This window comes from Serinus canaria, chromosome 6 (assembly GCF_022539315.1).
Source record: "Serinus canaria isolate serCan28SL12 chromosome 6, serCan2020, whole genome shotgun sequence".
Taxonomy (NCBI): Eukaryota; Metazoa; Chordata; class Aves; order Passeriformes; family Fringillidae; genus Serinus; species Serinus canaria.
Window position 1 is genome coordinate 31,768,305 of NC_066320.1, and position 20,151 is coordinate 31,788,455.

The window sequence follows — 20,151 nt, forward strand, 5'->3', positions numbered from 1 at the left end:
AGCTCCCTGTAGCAGAGCCACGTTCTGCATTGCTGCTCTGCAGAAATAGCTGGGTCATGGGCAGCCAGGCTGCCACTGCAGGCACAGAGTGTGACCTTGGAGAAGTCCTTTTCCACAACTACAACACGGCCACTGCTGGTGGGGAGACCTGTGGGCAGAACCACAACTCCAGGGCTCAGGTCTGCCCGTGTCCTGATCGCTTCCAAGGAATTTACAGAAGGTCTCATCCCTGCAGAAAGTGGTGGCACTCATGCCATGACATGCTGGGGATCAGGGACAGAAGCTTCCCTGGAGGGAGCAGCCACAGGCTTCATGACTGGGCAGGCTGGCAGGCACAGAGGAGTAGCACGGTGGAAAATTCCCTCCTCCTCGCCCTCCGAGTTTATATTTAGCTCTCTGAGGAGCAGACTGTTGTTTTGGTGATATTTTTGCCCAGCCCCGCAGGGACCCCTGCAAAGGGAGCTGTGGCTCCCACCACACGTGAGACCCACGGCAGTCACAGCCCTCTGCTGCTCGGCAGACCTTCTTTTTTTGTTTAGTTCTGTTTCCCCGAGTCAGCAGGCTTGCTTCCTCTTCCTCCTCCTCCCGTTTTGGGAGAGAAAGGAGCAGAAAACGTCAGCCAAGAGAGTTTGCATGAGGAGCTGCAGAGGAGCAACATCCCAGCTCCTCTGCTGCCCTGGTCCCCAGTGACCACAGGAATGAAACTTGTCTTTCTGAAGGTATTTTCACTCCAGGAGAGAGTTTTGGTGAGTGCAGATCTGACACAATGGCTCTGCCTGCCCTGTCCCTCCCCTGGGATGTGGGAAGGAGACTCGACCCAGCTCTCCAAACAGCAATGAGCATCTCTGGCACCTCGCCCTGTCCCAGCCCGTTGGTCCAAAGTCTGCCCTGCCACAGATTAATGTTCATTAGGACTATTTCCCAGCAACATCATTTGACAAACCACGTGACAGGAGAGGGGGAAGGGAACAAAACCAAAATCACACTTTCAGCTTGGGGTGTCCTCTTTACCATCTGAGATTTTACAAGGCAAGTGCAAACCACCTCCATCCTGGCAAATAAAAGAAAAATTCTATGTAACATTATAAGAAAGAAAGAAAAAAGGAGGAAGAGTCTCAAACCACACAGGTGCCATTTGAGAAAGCAGAAATCTACCAGCAATAATAAACAGACAAGTGGGATAAAGCTCATTCCCCTCCCCACCCATCAAGACACAGCCTGTGGTGTCAGTTCTGCACACAAATACAGGTGTTTTGGCAAAAAGTTGTGTATCTTGTTCTGCTTATACTTTTGCTGAGAGTAAAGCAAGCCTTTGCTACTACTAGAAAAAAAAATATTGCATTTAATTAACCAATGCAGATTTGGGGATTTTTATTGGTATATGTTTGCCTATTTGCATGTGTGCATATTTATAGACATGTATTTATTTATGCAGGTATCCATAGCTGAAAATTAACCTACATTGGTGCTGGCTCTGTCCCACAGTCTGCTTGATCTCCATATACAAAAATCTGGATCTCACTCGCACAAATCAATTATCCACTGAACTGATTTGCACAGATTTTCTATGCAAAGTTTTGCATTTACAGCAAGAGGCCATCTGCTTTCTATAACCACTGTGGTTCCTGGACACCTCGGCCCTATGCAGAGCTGGAAGTCACAGAAGTTTCCTCCCTCCTCTGTCAAAGCTGGGAGTGAGAAAGTCTGGAGCCAGGGATCCAGCAGCAAACCCAGCACGCGTGGCCGTGCTCCACGTGGCTGTGCTTGGCAGGGTGGTGAAGGGGAGAGAAGGAAGCAATTCCACGGCAGGTTGTTTTGGCTGGGTTTTCCCCCCCACTTTTGGAAGCAAGGAGGCTGAGTACTTCTCCCGATAAAGTGCCTCCAGCCCTAATCCTGCCCCCCTGAGCAGGGCCGTGCCAGAGCTGGGTGTGACACACCCACCGCCACAAGCATCCTCAGGCTTCACAAGACTCTCAAAAATGAAGAAATAAATCAGAAGCTCACTTCAAACCTGCACCGAGCCACGAGAGGTACGGACAGAGCAAACCACTATGAAATTCAGGTTTTTTACTATCACTCTAATTAATCTGCTTCATAACCCACCCCAAATATTTTCTCTAGAAATATTATCTACACTCTTTTGGGGTTTCTTTATTTCTTTTTCCAGCCCTCAGCCAAGCCCTGGTAAATGTTTCAGCCCACGAGAGAGGCAGGCCAAGGGAATCTGTGCTTTGTGATGGCAGCAGCATCTCCTGTGCTCGGAAATACCCAACACTGGGCAGAGATGCTCGCAGCCCTCCGTGTTTTTACTGGATTATCACAAAACACTGCTACCTCTGCAATTTGCAAGTAGTTTTTAATCTGTCAAAACAGACTTTTAGTATTGCTCGAGGATTCAAAAGGAAAATATGCACATCTGGTTTCAATCGCCAACTGAAGTTTTGTCTATCAGCCTATTTCATAACAAATTACGCTCACTTTTCACTCCAGAGGATTTCCTAAGGAGGGGATGAGCTGCCAAGGTACACCAGCGTCTGTGGAGACCGCACGGCACCGAGAGGCAGCGGCACAACTCAGTGACAGGCACCGCGCTGTTACAAACTCTCTCTGCGTCAAGTAAATTAAAATTATTGAGGAAAAGCCCCTTACCCGTGAAATCTCTGCGTACAGCTGTACGTGAAACCTTCACGTACCTTAGAACCCGATCAACCTGACGTCACTGAATGGAGAAACAAGACTTACAAGCTTTCTAGGACACCCCCCCTGCCAGGGCACTTCGCACAGCAAGGCGCTGCCGTGTCCCATCGCAGCAGCGTCGGGGGCTGGAGACCGCCCCGGGGACCGGCCTGTCCCCCTGTCCTGCTGCCCCGAGCCACCTCACACGTGCCAGGAGTGAAATGCGAGGCACGGCACGGTGGGAAGTGTGCGCTGGCCCTGGGAGAGCTGGAGAGCATCTCTGCGGGGATGCTCAGGCACGGCTCCGCGGGGCTGCAGCCCCCGTGAGACCCCGAACCCGGGCAGGGCTGCACGGAGCCCGGCGGCACCCGAGTTTCAGCTGCCCTGGAGCAGCACTCTCGGCCCGGAGAAAGGAAAGCACGTGTTGATCCTTTCGCAGGAAATAATTCCAGTGGCAAAGGCAGAGGACTCGGAGGACCGCTCGCTGCCCGCTCGCCAAACTCCGGAGAGCCTCCCATCCCCGCATGTCGGGCTCAGCATCCCGCACCCCCCGCCGATCCCACCGCTCCACGCTCCCTCCGGCCGCCCGGGCGGCTCCTCCGCGGTGTCCCCCGCTCACCCCGGGGCGGGGTGAGACCCGACGGCACAAAAGCGGACATCCCCAGCCCGTTCCGCGGGGATGCGGTGGCGGCGGAGCATACCATCCTCCTACCCCATCCCCTCCGAGCAGCCCAGTCCCCGGGCAGGGCGCACCGCCGCCCTTTGTCCGCTCCCCCCCGGCACCCCTCGGGGCTGCACGGCCCCCCTGCGCTCCGAGCATCGCTTACCGAGCGCGTCCCGCGGTGGCAGCGGAGCGGCCCGGCCGGGCCGGCTGTGGGCGCCGCTCCGACCGCGCTCCGCTGCCGCCGCCGCCGCCGTGCTGCGGGCGGGGCGGGCGGAGGGAGGGAGCGAGGAGGAGGAGGAGAAGCAGGAGGAGGAGGAGGAGGAGGAGGAAATGTGCTTGTCACTTCCTGAGCGGAGCCAGCGCCGGCAGAGCCCGGCCCGCACCTGCGGAGCGCCCGCCCCGGGGACCCGCGCACCGGAGCGCTCGCTGCGAGGGGAGACGGGGGAGACCCTCTGCTGCCGCCCCGAACGGGCATCCCCGAGGTTAAACATCGCCAGAAAGAGCGTGTGTCGCGGGGGGGAAGTCCAAAAATAAAAAAGGGGGATTCGGGCAGCGGTGAGGCGCTGCCCGACGGGGAGCCGCGGGCTGGAGCTGGCAGCGCTGCCGCGGCATCAGCGCCCGCACACGGCCCCGCAGCCCGGGATGCTGCGGGTGCGGCTCGCGTGGGGCTCCGCCGCCCGTTCGGAGGCCGAGAGTGACTCCTGGTGGCACGGCCGGCCGGAGAGAGGAGCAGGAGAACTGGACTCACCAGTAGCTCATTGAAGGGTCCCCGCAAGAAGTAGCGCTGAAGTTTTGGCACAGCACAGACAGACACCATGCGCCCCTGCACCCACCAGTGAATAAAAATCCCGCTCCTTAATTTACCTCACCCTTTCACAGAATCATTGACTGGTTTGGGTTGGAAAAGACCTTTAAAGATCTTGTAGTTCCACATCCCTGCCATGGGCAGGGATGCCTTCCACTATCCCACGCTGCTCCAAGCCCCAACCAGCCTGGCCTTGGACACTTCCAGGGATCCAGGGGCAGCCACAGCTTTTCTGGGCACCCTGTGGCAGGGCCTCCCAACCCTCCCAGGGAACAATTCCTTCCCAGTATCCCATCCAACCCCGCCTTCTGTCAGTTTGAAGCTGTTCTCTCTCATCCTGTCAGTCCAGTCCCTTGTCCCAAGTCACTCTTTAGTTCCCTTGAAGCCTGTTTAGGAAGGGGCCGTGAGTGCCCTGCAGTACTAGAGGTACATCTGCTTGGCTTCACACGGCAATGGCCTTTAGCAGCACTGAGCTCCCAGTGACATTTTCCATCCACCCAGGCTGCACCACGCACAGCAGGCGGGCTCTTTCCGAGAGCGAGCGTAACGAGCGAACAAGGAAACGACATGACAGCTAAAAGGGAGATTTAGGGCTCATTACAAAACAGAGCCCAAACATTAATCTTAAACATATGCGAGCAGACAACACAGATGCCATCAGGAATGAATCTGGGGCTGAATTTCATCCACCCGGCTGGATGGCCGGGCACGGTGCTGGGGATGGCGTGTAGGGACAAGTAAGGGACAAGTAAGGGCATGAATGGCAAGAGAGGCTGTAGCTGTGAGCTCAGCAGTGCTCCGGGTGTCCTGCCCTGCTGTGCACTGCCCAGGACAACAAATTACTGTTGAAGAAGACTTGCCACTTAGTATTTAATGCAGTGAAGAAAGAGGGAGGCAAGCAGAAGTAGCAGGCAAATACTTAACAAAGGAGCAGCTCCCACCAACACAGTCAGGTCTGATCTCAACAAAAGTGGCTCCGTGCTCAGTACACATAAAATTAAGCAGGAGTGGCCAGTCTGAGTGGGTGATGAACAGGGAGAAGGGTTTGATGATGTGAAGCGGCTTTTGCATCATGTTCCTCCATCCCACTCAGTATTTGCTTTTCTTATCACGTGTTGAGACTGGTAGCAATAAAACACTTGCTAACTCCTTTTCCAGAACTTCAGGAATCAAGTCTGAAAATGTTTTTTTATGGTTTCCCAGTGGAATATTTCAGCAATAAAGCTCAGAGCGTAATTGAATCCATTCCCATGGAAGCCTTGGGCTCCAAGACTCAAGCAGAAAGTTGTTTTCTGTCTGCTTCTGCAGCTCGCTCCAAACCCAGCATTTTCTGCCTCTCATCCTCTGTGCTTCCCAACAGATGAGCTGGCTGTAGAGAATTCCCAGCACGTGTGCAAGCCTGTTGCTGAAGCACAAACCTGTTTTGCACAGGGAGTATTTTCAGTAATCTTGTTCAAATAACTGGCTGCCCAAAGGCCCTTGTTCCGGACAGTGCTTTTTCCCTTTGTCAGAAGAGGGAAAAAGAAAATAAATAACTTTCAAGCTTTAAAGAACTGGCCAGGAGAGTTTAGTCTTCATGGACAAAAAATTCATTCAGTTCATCTGTGAGCTGATTTAATTTGTGGTTTTGTCTCAGATGTCAGTGCCTTTGCTACCCACTGACTGGGAGCCTTCCTGATGGGGATGGAAACCATGGGTAGGAAAAAATCTAATGATCCCCACGGTCCTTCTGAAGCAATTCTGGGGTCCAAGCCACTAAGACATGTTGATGTAGCAGTGCTAAGCCCTGTGGATAGACAGCATTTCCTTCACTCGCTGTACACAGGATCTGGCTGCATTTACAGCCTTCTTTCCATGTAGCCTTTCCAACGCTTTGCTGCCTCTCCAGTTTGTTGTTATTCATGTCATATGCACCAAGGTTACCAATAATTTCAGAAGTTTGTCCCTTTCACAAGGACTCTGCGCTGTCCTTCTGAGCATCTGAGCCATCCCAGTTATTTATGGGTCTATTCTTCTGCTTTTCTGCCAGACAAAGAACACAGGTAAGGGGCTTGCCCAGGGCCAGAGAGTCAGTGTCCCAGCCACAGGCTGATGTCCCAGTCACCCAGCTGTGCTGGGAGCCACATACTTACAGAGACATGTTGGCTACACCAAAGGTCTCCAGGAACACCCTTCAGTTTCAGGGGAAATCCTCAAATCCACTAAATCCTTATAACAGCAAGCAGAAGTATTTTTAACAAGTATTTCATGCCCAGGGAATGAGCATATCTGTGTAATATGATCAATGTGCTCTGTGTCAGAAAGTACCTGAATCACAGATGCCCTAAACCAGTGAAGCATTGCTGTGCAGAGGGCTGAGAGGAGGAGTGTGGTTCTGACTACATTTGGCATACTGTGGGATTTCCACCAAACTTAAACATCCCTTTTTTATGTCACAGGCCATTTGCTGCACACATGTAAGAGCTTTGTGTTTGCTGCCTCTCTCTCTGCCTTGGCAGAGGGTGTGACACCTGATCTGGGCGCCCCAGACTGGGAGCAATGGAAACATTGATGGATAAAATAAATAGGCCATGAAATACATATGGGAGCCTGAATGGGCTCATCACTTTGTCAGCCACATCTGGGTCTGAATTGGTTTAAGATAAGCCCAGAGTTATTTGTCCATCATCCACAAAGCCCGAGGAAGCTACAGACATGCCCCAAAGGATCACCCTACCTTGGCAAGCAGCAGTGCAGCACCCATGGAGTTGAGGAGCCCTGGGGTAGGGCAGCAGCCAGCAAGGCTAATCACTACTGAAAACTGGGCTGAAAGATCCTTCTGCTTGAATTTCACTTCTCAGCCCGATCAACAGCTAAAATTTCTTCATATAAGCACACTCTCCTCACCTCTACTTGACACATGACACTGTCCATGCATACCTGGCTGCCTCAGTGACTGTGCTGAGGTTTGTGTCTGTTCCCTCACTGGGCTCTATTAGCTCTGCTTCTCCAGCACGGGCTCATGCACTTGTGATTACCCAGAATTTATGTGTTACCTGGCAGCAGCTGGTTTGCCTGACAGCACTCAGCTTAATTTCCAGTAACAGAGAAATAGGCTCATTTCAAGCTATACTGTTACCTAACAAATGGAAATTAAGCCGTAGGTTGGCTTTTCCCTTATTTGTGTTAAACAAAACAGGCCAGCGTTCCTTTTCCTCCTTTGTCTGGAGGCTATAACACCTCATCCCCTTTCACTGAAAGCCCTTGGTAGCCATTAATTGCTCCTCAATTTAGCTGCTACCACAAGGGTTAGGTCATGCTCAACCTACTTGCAGCCAAAGCACTGGGATAGAGCCGTGCACCACCCAGAGCAGGTAAGGATGTGCAGGGCAGCCTCCCCCTCCTCTCATCCCAGAAAAGGCAGCAAGCAACAGGAATTCAAAGGCAGATCTCCACATGGCTTTGCAAAGCCCTGGCCCAATTATTTTCTTTGTGCTCTCCTATTTTACAGGAGATGATTCCATACATTAAAATGCTTGGAGGGCCTATAAAATGAAGCAGTTATTGTTGCAGCAAGCCATGTTCTGCACCTCTCGGCATGCTAAGATCAGGGAAGCAATCCTAGTGCCAAAACACTGAAAATTTTGCTGTATTTTGCTAAATACCACGCTTAAAGATTTTGTCTGGTATGAAATTACACAAAATTTGGCAGTCTCATATGAGGCACCCTGGCTCACAGCAGAACAGACACAGCAGAGTATATGCACAGGCAGATTTTCCTCACAATGGCTACAGTGCTGCCAGTGCATTCCTGGAATGCAGAAATACATGGAAGCCACTGTCAGCGATGAAGAGAAGCATGCTGTGCCTAATGCACCAGAAAAGCTATTAAAGAACTCGTCCTTACATAAAAATAACTCCAAAGAGGCTGTGTCAGCTCAGCTGTGCAGCTTTGCAGGTATCTGTGTGCTGTGCCCTGCACACCTGGCCTCACCCTGCACTCCTGGGAACAAACCCAGTGGTTCTAAGTGAGGGATTTCAGTTCATCCTCTCATTTGCCCATTCATTTGACTCTTTGGGCTCACAGATTTCATAGCCAGTGCAGAAGTGAAATAATCTTGATAGAAATTGTATGAGAGAACATTGTTTGCTCTCCAGAGAATCACACCTGAGATCTGTGTGGTGGGACATGCACTTCCTCACCCAGGTATAATGAGCTTTGCTGTAAACAGCAACTGCAGGCTTAAAACCCCAAATATCTGAAAGCTCCTTTTTAACATTGGTTGGAAATATACAAAGTAAACAAACAAACAAACAAACAGACAAACCCCCACAACCCTGAATCTCCTTTGTTATAGGTGTTAAACACCTCAAATCCTATTATACAATCAAGGCAGCTGGCTCTTCCCAGATTTCAGAAATGGTGTTGCAACAGTGGGTTTGAATTCAAGAAGGTGAGCCCATAATGCAAACAGCTATTTCAGCCTCAGTAATGCTTTGCAATGATGCTCTCAATAATGATTTGCAGGAATATTCTCCTGATGGGACAGAGAGCCTGTAATCACATGCTGCATCACTGCTGGGCTTGTCTGGAAAAACAGCTGCCATAATTTTGTTGGTGTTTCTGATGTAACCCAACAGCTCTTAAAAAAACAGTTGTAGCTCCCAGAAATTCTTCGTGTTACACCACAAAATTATACTGAGTTTCAAGAACAGAATATTCATTTCATATCTCCTAAGCCTTCAAAAAAGAAAAACCAGCCTTTAGAAAAACAGCTTATGGAGAGCACTGCAGAGCAGGCTGGGGAGGGCTTGGAGTAACTTGGTTTAGTGGAAGGTGTCCCTGCCCATGGTAGGGGGCTGGAATGAGATGGTTTTTAAAGTCCATTCCAACCCAAATCATTCTGGGATTCTTGAACTATTCCTGCTCCTTAAGGGCCATCAAATGAACATGCCTCTCTTGCAGATAACAAGCTGGTCACCAAAAGGGAAGTCAAGAGCAAGGAAACATTATCCTTCCCTCTGAATTTTCAGTGTTCATTCAGTTGTGCCGTGATTTTCATGTCTGGTATTTCTCACTTTTTAATCCCTATAAAAATGATTATAGGAGTACTTATTTAAAGAAGGTACTGTGATGCTGAAAGGGCAAAGGCTTTCTGTCTTGAGAACCCATTTACCTGACACTCTAGCAGAGTCCCATGTGTAGAAACTTTCCTAGAACAGACATCTCAAATCAATAATTATTTCATTAATATCGCTTGTTCACCTCTCTCAGATATTTCATCCTGACAGTTCAGCTCTGTGATAAGCCCCATAAAATTCCAATGTAAAATGCTCCAAGCTCCTTCAGTAGCACAAACCCTGCAATGAATTCAATGGCCTCTCCCAGTAAATGCCTCAAAAGAGAATCTCTTACCACAGTTTTCTTGGCAATAGGAGGCATCAGGAGCCAGGTTTGAGCTGTACCAGGCACAGATGTTGGTGGAGGTGCTTTGCTTGGGCTCAGGCAGTAAAACCCATCCTAAATCTGCCAGGAATAAAAGGTCAGTCCTGAGAGAATTTCATTCTTCAGCATGCTGTCAATGAACCAGGGAACACAAACCCTTTCTGTTCTGCCCACGTTCTATGCAAAACCACTCCAGGAAGGTTTGCCAGCTCTGCAGCATCATCCAGCCTAAACTCAGTCCTGCAGGAACAGCCTGTGGGCTCAGCCACCTCTGGGATCCATGGAAGATGTTCATTTTACTACCCACAAACCTCATATTTGACAGTGAAATCACAAACAGAGTTTTCAGATGGCAAAACAATAGGAGTGAAACGTGTTTCAGATGCTGCATTTATTCTCCTGCATTTAGTTTGGGGTTGCAGCTGGAACCAAGAGTCACACAGCTGGACAGTCATGAAGACTCCAGCCTTCAGGAACCATCATGGAGCACTCCCCCAGCTTCCCACAAAGACTTGCTCCTCCTTAATCACTGCTTATTCCTCTGCCTCTTTTTCCAAGTTTTTTTTCACTGAAATGAAATCAACATTTAGAGACCACACCAACATGAACTGCCCCAAATCAAGGACAGTCTTGGACAAGTCATTTCCAAATCCTCGTAGCCAAAAATACCCCAGAGCCTAAGTCAGTATTTGAGCAGCTTCCTAGACTCCATTATCTGGAAAATGCCAGGTTTCCAACAGAGCAGATTTTAAATAGTAAGCCTTTGGTTACTGTTGCCTTAAAATAAAGCTCCTAAAACATGTTTTACAAGCATTTTCCTGCTCTCCAGTGACACCTGGAAGTGCTTGGGACTGAAGGAATATGCAAACTACAGATCAGATGCAGAAATCCTTATTTTCAGGCAATTTTAAGAAGCTTATTTTTTAGCTTTACAAGTTATATAAAAATAATACCCAGAGAACAAAAACTAATAATAGTCAATTCTGTGAAGAGAAGAAAACAATCCTTGCCCTGCCCCTTCCATATCTTGTGGAGTGGGAATCTATGGTTAAATTCCAACTAATTGATTAAAAGAAAATCCATGACAGTCCTGATTTTATTTTCATCCCATGATTAAATACACATCATGCCTTCATTAGCAAAAATTACAGATGGGAATAAAACAGATGCCCAAAACACATCCTGCCAGAGTCCTTGAAAATTAAAATTTCCTTGTATTAACTCTACCTGATGCCAAAAATGTCACAGGCTTTTAACTGAGGCTGTTATCAGTAGTGTACTTTGAATCCTTTGTGCTACTATGCTAAAAAAAATTCTCTGTTTGCATTCCCAGTTACATTTCCTAGCATTCCAGCTGGCTGCTGGGCAGGGGCAGAACACAGGACTACAACAGTTACCCAAATGGTAACAAGGCTTTGCTTTTGGCACTCAGGTTAGAACCCAAGTCTGACCAAATAAACAAAGAATCATTCTGTGACTGAATTTTTTCAGCACTGCTGATAAACCATTTTCCCAATTGGATATATTTCATTTTGCAAAAAAGATGCAGCAGTAAGATTCCTATCTTGAAAACATCAACAGATGGATCACAGAGGGAGGACTCACCACTGTGCAAAAGAATGCCTTGATTCCTATCCTGGGAAAGGACTGGAAGTATTTATTGACCCTTAAAGATCTCTTGAGCCCTGGGAATGAGGAGAAGCATGGAAAGTAGGAGAAGCAATTCCTGATAAGCAAACATGACCTTGCCTGTGAAACAAAACCTGATTGCTTAAGAGGGCCTCCTTGATGTTTGAAAGAACAAGTTTATTGTCACCTGCAAATGTGTTTGTCGAGGCATGAAGAAATCTCATTTTCCTGCCTTTCAAGCAACAGCAATATTCTGAGATTACAAAACGGAAGAAATGAAGGCAACGAAATTGAGCAAAAGGATTGCACAGAGAAGTTTAAAAAATACATATAAAAAAAAAAAAGAACAAGGAATGGATAGTTAGGCTTTGCATTCTTTTGGATTTGTGCAGTTAAATTCCACCCTGAGAAATTCACTGGAAAACTTCTTGTCATTGTGGCTCTAAAGACATTCCCATATAGCAGGTTAATAATGAAGGAGGCATATGTCACACACCAGAGGCTGCAACATCACACCTTTATGTATTCATGAGATCAAGGAAAGGAACTGACCAGGCATGAACACACTCAGAAAAGAGAGACTTAAAAAACTCCCTCTGTGGCAAAAGAGCTCAGCTACTTCAGAGGAGACACAATTATGCTAAGTCTGAGAACGTCACAAAATCTGAATTTAAAGTACCAACTGGTCCTTTTCTGAAAGTGCTGTGGATTTTGAATTCATTTCCCTCCCTAACAGCTACCCTCGTGTTCATTAAGGATCCAGCACTTATATTGCAAAACCTTGTTCCCTATTCCACTGCACAACAGAGAAATGGGATTTTTGCTTTGTAGGATTCCTTTGCTCTATAGGCCACTGCTTAACAGCACAGAAATAAAATATCAGATAATCTTTATGTTTCAAACACAAATACCATTCAGTTATATTGGTCTCTGTATTTAGCACATCTGATTTTCCTTTCTCTTGCAAACTTGCAGCTTCCCTAAAACAAGTGAGGTTGTAGCAAGGACACAATTTATGGGCAAATTATGCAAAGCTGAAATGTTTCTAGAGCAATGTTTTATGGTCCCTTAGAGCTCCATACATAGTATTTTACTGTGCACTCCAAAAGCATTTATTTACACACGTGTCTGAGGTTTTCTGTCAGGTTTAAAGTTCAGACTTTTCTCATCTAATCTAATTTGTCCAAGATGGATGGCCTCACTTTTTTCCTTTGGAAAACCAATGCTGTTACACTGTTTCCAATTCTTCCTCCAAAGCAAAACTTGGGTGTTGGCAGCTCCTCCAGAATTTCAAATCCTGCCAGACAGAAATTGAAATGCTTTTATTAGAAGGAAGTTGTTTTATTCGCCTCTTGGATAACCCTTTGCAAACCATTCTTTATTCGTCTGGAAAACTTGCAAGTCAGTTAATCTGTGAGTTTATAGGACTGTATTGTTACACTGCACCACTGCTTCATACAGCTGAAACTCTTCCATGGATAATAAAAATCCTAGCTGGCTGACTTGCACAAATTAATGGCAGAAAAGATGAGAACTTGCCAGTAATTTCGGTTCCCCAGAAGGGATGGTTGTTTCAGATCCACACTGAGTTTCAAGCCTCAGGCATGAGATTCAGGAGCTGACTGGCATGTAAAAAAAAACCCTAAGTGGATCAAAAGTGATAGAAAAGGTCACAGACTCACAGTTCCCCTAAACATGGGTAACAATGTTACCCCAATTTCGGAGCAATCAAAGAGTGAACCGGGTCTAGTAATCAAGGACCCAAAAAGTATCAGCCAGCCACACATACTTTCCCAGGGTAATTAGACTGAAATTCCCAGCCTCCAAAGCTTCAGAAAACCTGTCCTCCCTTGGCACAGGCAAACACAGGAGTAGTAATTTCCGAGGAAAACAGAGGGAAGACAGGCTGGAGCATTTACTAATCGCTCCACCTCCTCTAATCCTGATCTGGGAAAGTCAATATGCTAACATACACATTAAAATTCCCTCATCCCTTTCTTCAGCAACCCCACGTTGGCAGAGGGCTCTGCTCAGCTGCCTACCTTCTCTGAACTCGTTCAGCAGCTCCTCCTTGGTCCAGTTGCAAGAGGTGATGAGGAAGAAGCCCTCTGGTTTCAGCACCCTGCCCAGGGATGCCACGTACAGCTTCCGCTTCCCCGCCGCGTCGCTGGGGTTGAGGCTGATGGCATCAAAAGTCCCCTTGTCAATGCAAATGTCAAAGCCTGACAGCTCAGCTGAGGGTGCCAAGAAGTCTTCTACCTAAACCAGAAGCCTGCAGCTGTGAGAACAATCTTCTACTCCTGAATCTTTAATGCAAAGCAAGACTTTAGGATACAAAGCTTCAATCCTGACAATGGGTGTGCTCAGGGAGGGGTAACTCACAGTGCCATGGCAGCTTCTTTCTTCTGCACACATTGTGTGATGATCTATTTGCTGTAATCTAAAGCTCAAACTAACACACTTGAAGCTCATTCTTTAAATCACTATTTGTACTTTGATCCCTGCCATGTGCCAGACACTACACAAATGCAGGAGAACAGACAGAGCCTGCCACAAAGAGATTTTACAGCTGACACACAGGAACAGAGACATCACACAGGTAGGGAGCAGGAGGGTAGAACAGCACAGCAGAGAGCTCAGAATGACAGGCAGCCACAGAATCCCAGCATGGCTGAGGCTGGAAGGGGCCTTTGGTGGTCATCTGCTCCCACCCTTGCTCCAGCAAGGCCTCTCAACCTTCCTGCTGTTCAGCTAATGGTAGGCATTCTATCACTTAAGGATTTCTTCCTCTACCTCAAGTCTGAAATTCAGAATGTTGCAGCTAAAATACAGAATTTGCCACTTGGTAAACCACTACCCTGCTCCAAGTAGGGAAACTCTTGTTAGCCTTAATGACTATTACAAACAAAATACAAATAAAGACCAAAAACCTTCCCACAAACAGATTTATTTGGGTAGAGTTCTCTCACAAATGAATCTCAAAATACATCATTCATTTAGTACACTGAGTACATCTGAATATCAATTAGCTCATTTAATCTTGGGCTCAATTGCTTTCTATTTCCTCAATTACCTTTCTCTCAAGACTTACCTTTAATTTAATGTTAGACATCCCTTCTTTCTCTCTTACTTTTTCTGAAAGCTGTATTGCAGAAGGTGAATAATCAATCCCTGTGAGATTCATGTAGCCAGACTTTGCCTAGACAGAAGCAGAGAATCTTGGTCAGAGTGCTAGCAATTGTTTTTTCCAGCCAGAACATTCCCTACCTATAATCCACCTCATCTCTCCTCCTCTTAATAACAGGAAAAAATCCACTACTCACCTTTTAGTCATTTTTATAATTGTTACCATTACAAGAGCTCTATTGCTGAATGAGCTGAAATAACTTTATTCTGCCCAAAAAACCTCACCAAAATGGCTGGTGACTGAAAGCTGGTTTATGTCAAGTGGAAAACTGAGCACAACTGGGAAAAGTAACACCCTGGAGGGGAGCAGGCTCTCTTATCTGCACCAAAAGTAACTTAGAAACCAAGAATTTTCAGTGATGACATGTGACAGATGCTGCAAAATAAAGGAAAAAAAAACCTCTCTGACATATACCATGGAAGACTGAGCAATTATTTAGTTTATAACACAAATTTTAAGAGCCAAAAGATGTAATACATTGCACTAGGACAGAAATCCACTGCAAAATCTTACATTTTTCTAATTATTCATGCTAATGTCTATTTGAATACAACTATTTGCATGCTGCCAGGTGTCTGTATCAGCAATTTTCAGGCAGGTTATGCACCACATATAATAGCACACAGAGATTTTGTTAATCTAAGTTTGTTGGAGATAAGGATAACTCAGTTTAGGGAACTCAGTGAGATCCCAGCAGTCCTTTGGCAAAGCAGGTGGGCTCCTGGCATCAGCTGGAGCTGGGCACATGGGAGGGGAGCAGGGACACACATCTTTGCTCTGAGGTGGAGGCTGAAGGGACCAGCTCGGGGTAGAAGGTACAAACTCAGGATATCCCACGTGTCTGGCAAGATCCAAACCTTATGGAAGAGCTCTGATCCTCTGGCCAGCTGCAGGCTGTCAGAGCAGAGACAGGGAGGAGGCTGGGGTTTGGAAAAACACATGGAGTGCTGTTAAGCAACCAGCTGCCTGTCTGCTTGCTCCAAAGGCTGACACCCCGATTGCCAGGAAAAAGATGAGGAGTTTCCACAACTGTCCTTCCTCCTTGCAGCACCCCCTCAGGCCTGAGCTCGGTGCTAACCAGCTGTTCTGAACTGAGGGCTAATTGCAGCTGAACACAAAGCCACTGTTGTTTGCATGGGATGGAGAACATTTATTGCTCAGGCTCCTGCCCACGTTCCTCCCCGGAGCAAAGCAGGCTTCCTCAGATGCCTGTGCTGAAGGTTTGGGGGTGGAGGAGTGGTTCCCACAACAGCTCCTCTGTTTGCAAAGGAAAGGCTTGAGTCACTTCAGGGAGTTCCCATTCACTCCTCTAGTCTCGGGGGCAGAGAAGGAAGGTTTAGAGATAAACAACATTAAATGCTGCAGAACCTGTAGGGCCTGACTGTGACAGGAAGGGATCCCTCACTTGTGCCAAACGTGACCACGCTGCACCCTGCAGCTGGCCTGCTGCCCTGGAGGTGATTTTACAGCACTCTGCTGCTGCTGCTGCTGCTTGGAGCAGAACATTGAAGAGCAGAAGGAGTTTGGAACAAGATCAGCTCTGCCCCGTGTTTAGGGCTGACACCCCCACTTGGTGAACACTCTCCATGCCAGAGATTATTCAGTCTTCAATAGTGGTGGCTCCCACATTACTTATAAAAAATAAGAGGAGGCCAGAGCTTTCTGTGGCAGCAAGGTTTCCTCAGAAGAGCTGGAATTTTTGGAAGGCAAAAGAATTATGTCAGGAATCCAAGCTTCCAGATCCCTGAAGTTCACAGGGATAATGAAAACAAGGGGTGCCACTTATGTGATACTTATGTACCCTCAAGTAGATCCCTTGCAGAGAGCTGCTACTAATGCCCTCTGTGACTGAGTTTTTCCCAGTATTGCCATTTCTATCCCACGATGGAGTCCAACTCCAATGGCAGAACAGTCCTGTGGTGGCTGCCAAAAGAATTCCAACTTGATTTCCAAGCCTTGCAGCCTACACACAAAAAACTCATTTTACATCAAGTAAGCAAGTGAGATGCTGAATTACTCAGCAAAAATAAACAAGGTAATTTTTGAAGCCACTTTTCAAGAGGGAACTGGACTGACAATTTCCTATGAAAGAAACCACAGTACTGTGAGGTGCTTAATGTAAGGGAGGAGGGTGCTCTCACAGGAGTTAATAGTTTTTAAAAGCTATCAGGTTGTCATTTTCCCATTATAGGATGAAAAATCAGTTCCCATTTGCAAGTGGAGTCAGTATAAAATGGAAGTCTTACAAATAAGATTTTTCTGTTGGGTACTTCAACCATGATAGAGCTACCACTGCTCTCAACAATCATCATTATCAGGCTAATTTCTCTTGGTGAGATGAGCAATTTCTGCTTTTGGTGACATAAATTGTCCTGTGCTGTGGTGTAGCAGCCAGTCTCCATAAAGGCTTTAAAATCTTCTAAAATCAAAGTCCATGTTAAATAAAAATTGCACTTCAAACCAAACTTTGACTTTCAGTCCTTCCAATTCCACAGGAATTAATGGAGCCATAGGGGAATACAAAACAACAGAAGCTGTGACAATGTGACAGCCCCTTTTTTTACCAACTCCCCTGCAGTATAACACCAAAAAAAAAAAAAACAATCAAAACCAGGAAAAAAATACTGGAATTCATTAACATCTTGTGCACAACAAAAACATCAGAACGCTTCAGAACACACCTGATCAGATTTCCCACTCTGACAGAAATAGACGCTTCTTCAAAAGAAGTGTTAACTTCTTTTGAAGAAGTTAAAATAACTTCTTAAAATAATTTAAGTTAAAATAACTTCTTCTTAAAATAACTTTTTAAGTTATTTACATAAAGTCCCTTGGGTTTACCCACTTGTTTACATCAATAATGAGTATTATTTTCAGAACTGAGTGCAGAGAAAGAGCATGGTTTTGTACATGAGGGTACTTTGTGAATTAATCAACTTAATTTCCTCATCTGGGGGAGTTTAAACAACAGTGGGAAGAAATGCAGTTTTAAATGTGGGGAAACGGGAAGGTAAAGTTAAAACAAGGGATGCTCAGACTGATTGATTTAGAGAAATACTTCAAATTTTGAAGCCTGAAGTATTGACACTTTTGGTGCTTCACCCAAGTTACAGCTCCCCAGGACTACCACTGCCACTTGTGAGAATGTATTTAAACTTCTCTGATTCTGTATTAAAAATACACAAACTTTGCAAAATACCAACCAATTCAACCAGTAAAACACCGTTCCCAGTCCCAATGTCAAGCACAGAGCTGTCAAGGGGGACCTTGTACTTTTCCAGCCACCTGATTATGCGTACCATGCTTTCTTCTCCAAACCTGGAAAAAACAAGGGCTCAGGTAATTAAACCAGAAAAAAAAATGTGCAAAAGGTACAGCAAGTTTATTTCATCACTCACTCTCTCCAGCTTTTGCAAAGCCCTTTTTGCTGTTACTCAATAAAAGCTGCCATAGCTCATATTTCATGTTTGCGTTGTTCAGATGAAAATTAATCCTGCAGCCTTTAAATTCACTGAAACACCAACTCTGGCAGGTGAAAACATCCATATATTAAAAAAGGAAGCAGCAAGGGCAACTTGTGTAGTTAAACCTGAGCTCAGGGATAAAAAGCACATTTGCCAGTAACATACAGCTCAATTACCAGCTCAATTTCTGTGTAATGACACTTGTCCAAGTGCAGCTGAGCAATCCTCACTGTGAAATTGGGCCAGAGAGGAACTGCTGGTTTCAATGGTAAAACTCCCCATCATTTTGTCACCAACTCGCTGAATTGCTGTCTGTGGTTTTGCAATGTCTTTATGGTAAAGAAATGAGAGAAACACTCTGCAGAAGTTATTTTGTTTACCAGATTTCCCCGATATCTCCAATGTCTTGGAAAGTTTGCAGTTCTCTTTCATAGGCAGCATCCCAGCTGGAGTTGGGAGGGAAGAAAGGAGAGGATATCATAATTAATACGGGGAAATATTTAGATTAAAGAGGGATGGGAAGAAAAATTGAAATATTTAAGTTAGATATTTGGAAGAAATTGACTGTGAGTGTGGTGAGGCATTGGTCCTTAGCATAAGAAGAGCATGCACATGGGGGAGAGAGCTTGGGTAATGCCTGGAGATGCTCCAAAGGCTGAAGCCAGGCTGGAGAGTGATGGGTGGATTCACCTGGAGAAAAAGCTCCAGGGAGACCTCAGAGCCCCTTCCAGGACCTAAAGGATCTCCAAGAGAGCTGGACAGTGACTTGGGATAAAGGATGGAGGGACAGGACACAGGGAATGGCTTTAAGCTGGAAGTGGGTAGATGTAGATGGGATATTTGGGAAGGAACTGTTCCCTGGGAGGGTGGGCAGGCCCTGGCACAGGCGCCCACAGCAGCTGTGGCTGTCCCTGGATCCCTGGCAGTGTCCAAGGCCAGGCTGGATGGAGCTTGGAGCACCCTGGGACAGTGAAAGGTGTCCCTGCCATGGCAGGGGGTGGCACTGGATGGAATTTAAGGTCGCTTCCAACCCAAACCATTCCATGATTCCATGAAAGGCTGAGAGCACTCTATTCTCTGTGTAGCAGTGCCACTCTACAGAATCACAGATCCTCTAAACAAATAAACAACACATAAACCAGAGACCGGTTTGTGACTAGAGGGGCACCTTAAAGACCTTCCATTTCCCCTCCCCGCGCCGTGGGCAGGGCCGCCTTCCCCAGCGCGGGTGGCTCCGAGCCCCGTCCCACCCGTGCCCGCCCCGGTGGGGCACCCGCGGTGCCCGCCCGTGCCCCGGCACTCACTGCTCCCTGGTGCCCAGCACCGAGGGGCTGAAGGGCTCGTCCCCGGCCAGCGCCATGCCCGGCCCGCCCCGGAACCAGCGAGCGCTGCGGGCGGAGCGGCCGCGGCCGCTCCCGGGCGGGAGGAGCCGGGCTCGGTGATCCGGCCGTGAGGGGCGCGCAGGGACCTGAGTGGTTTGTCATGTTTTAAAGCATTTAAAACCGGCCCGCTCCAGAACCTGGCGTGATTTCTAATGTTTCCCAGTCCCTGCGGGCACCGAAAATCCCGTCTGGCAGTGTCCAAGGCCGGGTTGGATGGGGCGCGGAGCCACCCGGTCTGTGCAAGGTGTCGCTGCTCATGCTTGTAATTAAATGGCACTGAAGGTCCCTTCCAGTTCAAACCGCACCGTGATTCCATGAAAATCAGTGCAATATTTATGTTCTTTTCGATATTTATTCGTTGCAAAATGCCACAGACGTTATTGCTGTGACAAGGTTTATTGCAAGGTGTTTTAATAAGAAAATGAGAGTGATAAACAGCACTGCTGCACAGTTGCCTCCTGTACAGCCCCGCGTGTGTGAACAGCGGTGTTTCTTCCCAATATCCCACCCAGCCCTGCCCTCTGGCAGTAGGAGCCATTCCCTGTGTCTGTCCCTCCATCCTTGTCCTCAGTCCCTCTCCAGCTCTCCTGGAGCCCCTTCAGGCCCTGCCAGGGGCTCTGAGATCTCCCTGGAGCCTTCTCCAGGTCAGCACTCCCAGCTCTCCAGCCTGTCCTAGCGGGGCTCCATCTCCCTCATCACCTTTGTGGCCTCCTCTGGACAAGATCCAGCACATCAGTGTTTGTCACGATGAGACAGACATTGAGGGGCTGGAGCTGGGAAGGGTCTGGAGCCCCAAGAGGGGCTGAGGGAGCTGGAAAAGGGGCTCAGCCTGGAGCAGAGGAGGCTCAGGGGGGACCTTGTGGCTCTGCACAGCTCCTGCCAGGAGGGGACAGCTGGGAGGGTCGGGCTCTGCTCCAGG

At 47.5% G+C, this 20,151-nt stretch overlaps 2 protein-coding genes across 8 annotated transcripts in view; both read right to left on the reverse strand.

Annotated features, from left to right (window-relative positions):
• Window positions 1–9,717, reverse strand: part of FAM53B (family with sequence similarity 53 member B) — a 51,545-nt gene extending 41,828 nt beyond the window's left edge. For 5 of the 7 annotated variants that reach the window (XM_030241108.2, XM_050976099.1, XM_050976098.1 and 2 more), the window contains exon 1: window positions 3,504–3,609. The gene's annotated coding sequence lies outside the window, so the exon portion shown is untranslated. Of the gene's footprint in view, window positions 1–3,503; window positions 3,610–9,540 lie in introns of those variants that run through there. The other 2 variants (XM_030241111.2, XM_030241107.2) reach the window with 2 other exon arrangements.
• A 931-nt stretch (window positions 9,718–10,648) lies between these two features.
• EEF1AKMT2 (EEF1A lysine methyltransferase 2) lies at window positions 10,649–19,247 on the reverse strand. The gene is made up of 6 exons (XM_009087107.4): window positions 19,155–19,247; window positions 18,231–18,296; window positions 17,590–17,704; window positions 14,291–14,398; window positions 13,242–13,458; window positions 10,649–12,496 (listed from the first exon to the last, which is right to left on the reverse strand). The coding sequence occupies exons 1-6, from the start codon at window positions 19,208–19,210 to the stop codon at window positions 12,369–12,371; spliced, it is 690 nt and encodes a 229-aa protein (XP_009085355.1). The 5' UTR covers window positions 19,211–19,247; the 3' UTR covers window positions 10,649–12,368.
• Between the last annotated feature and the right edge of the window lie 904 nt (window positions 19,248–20,151).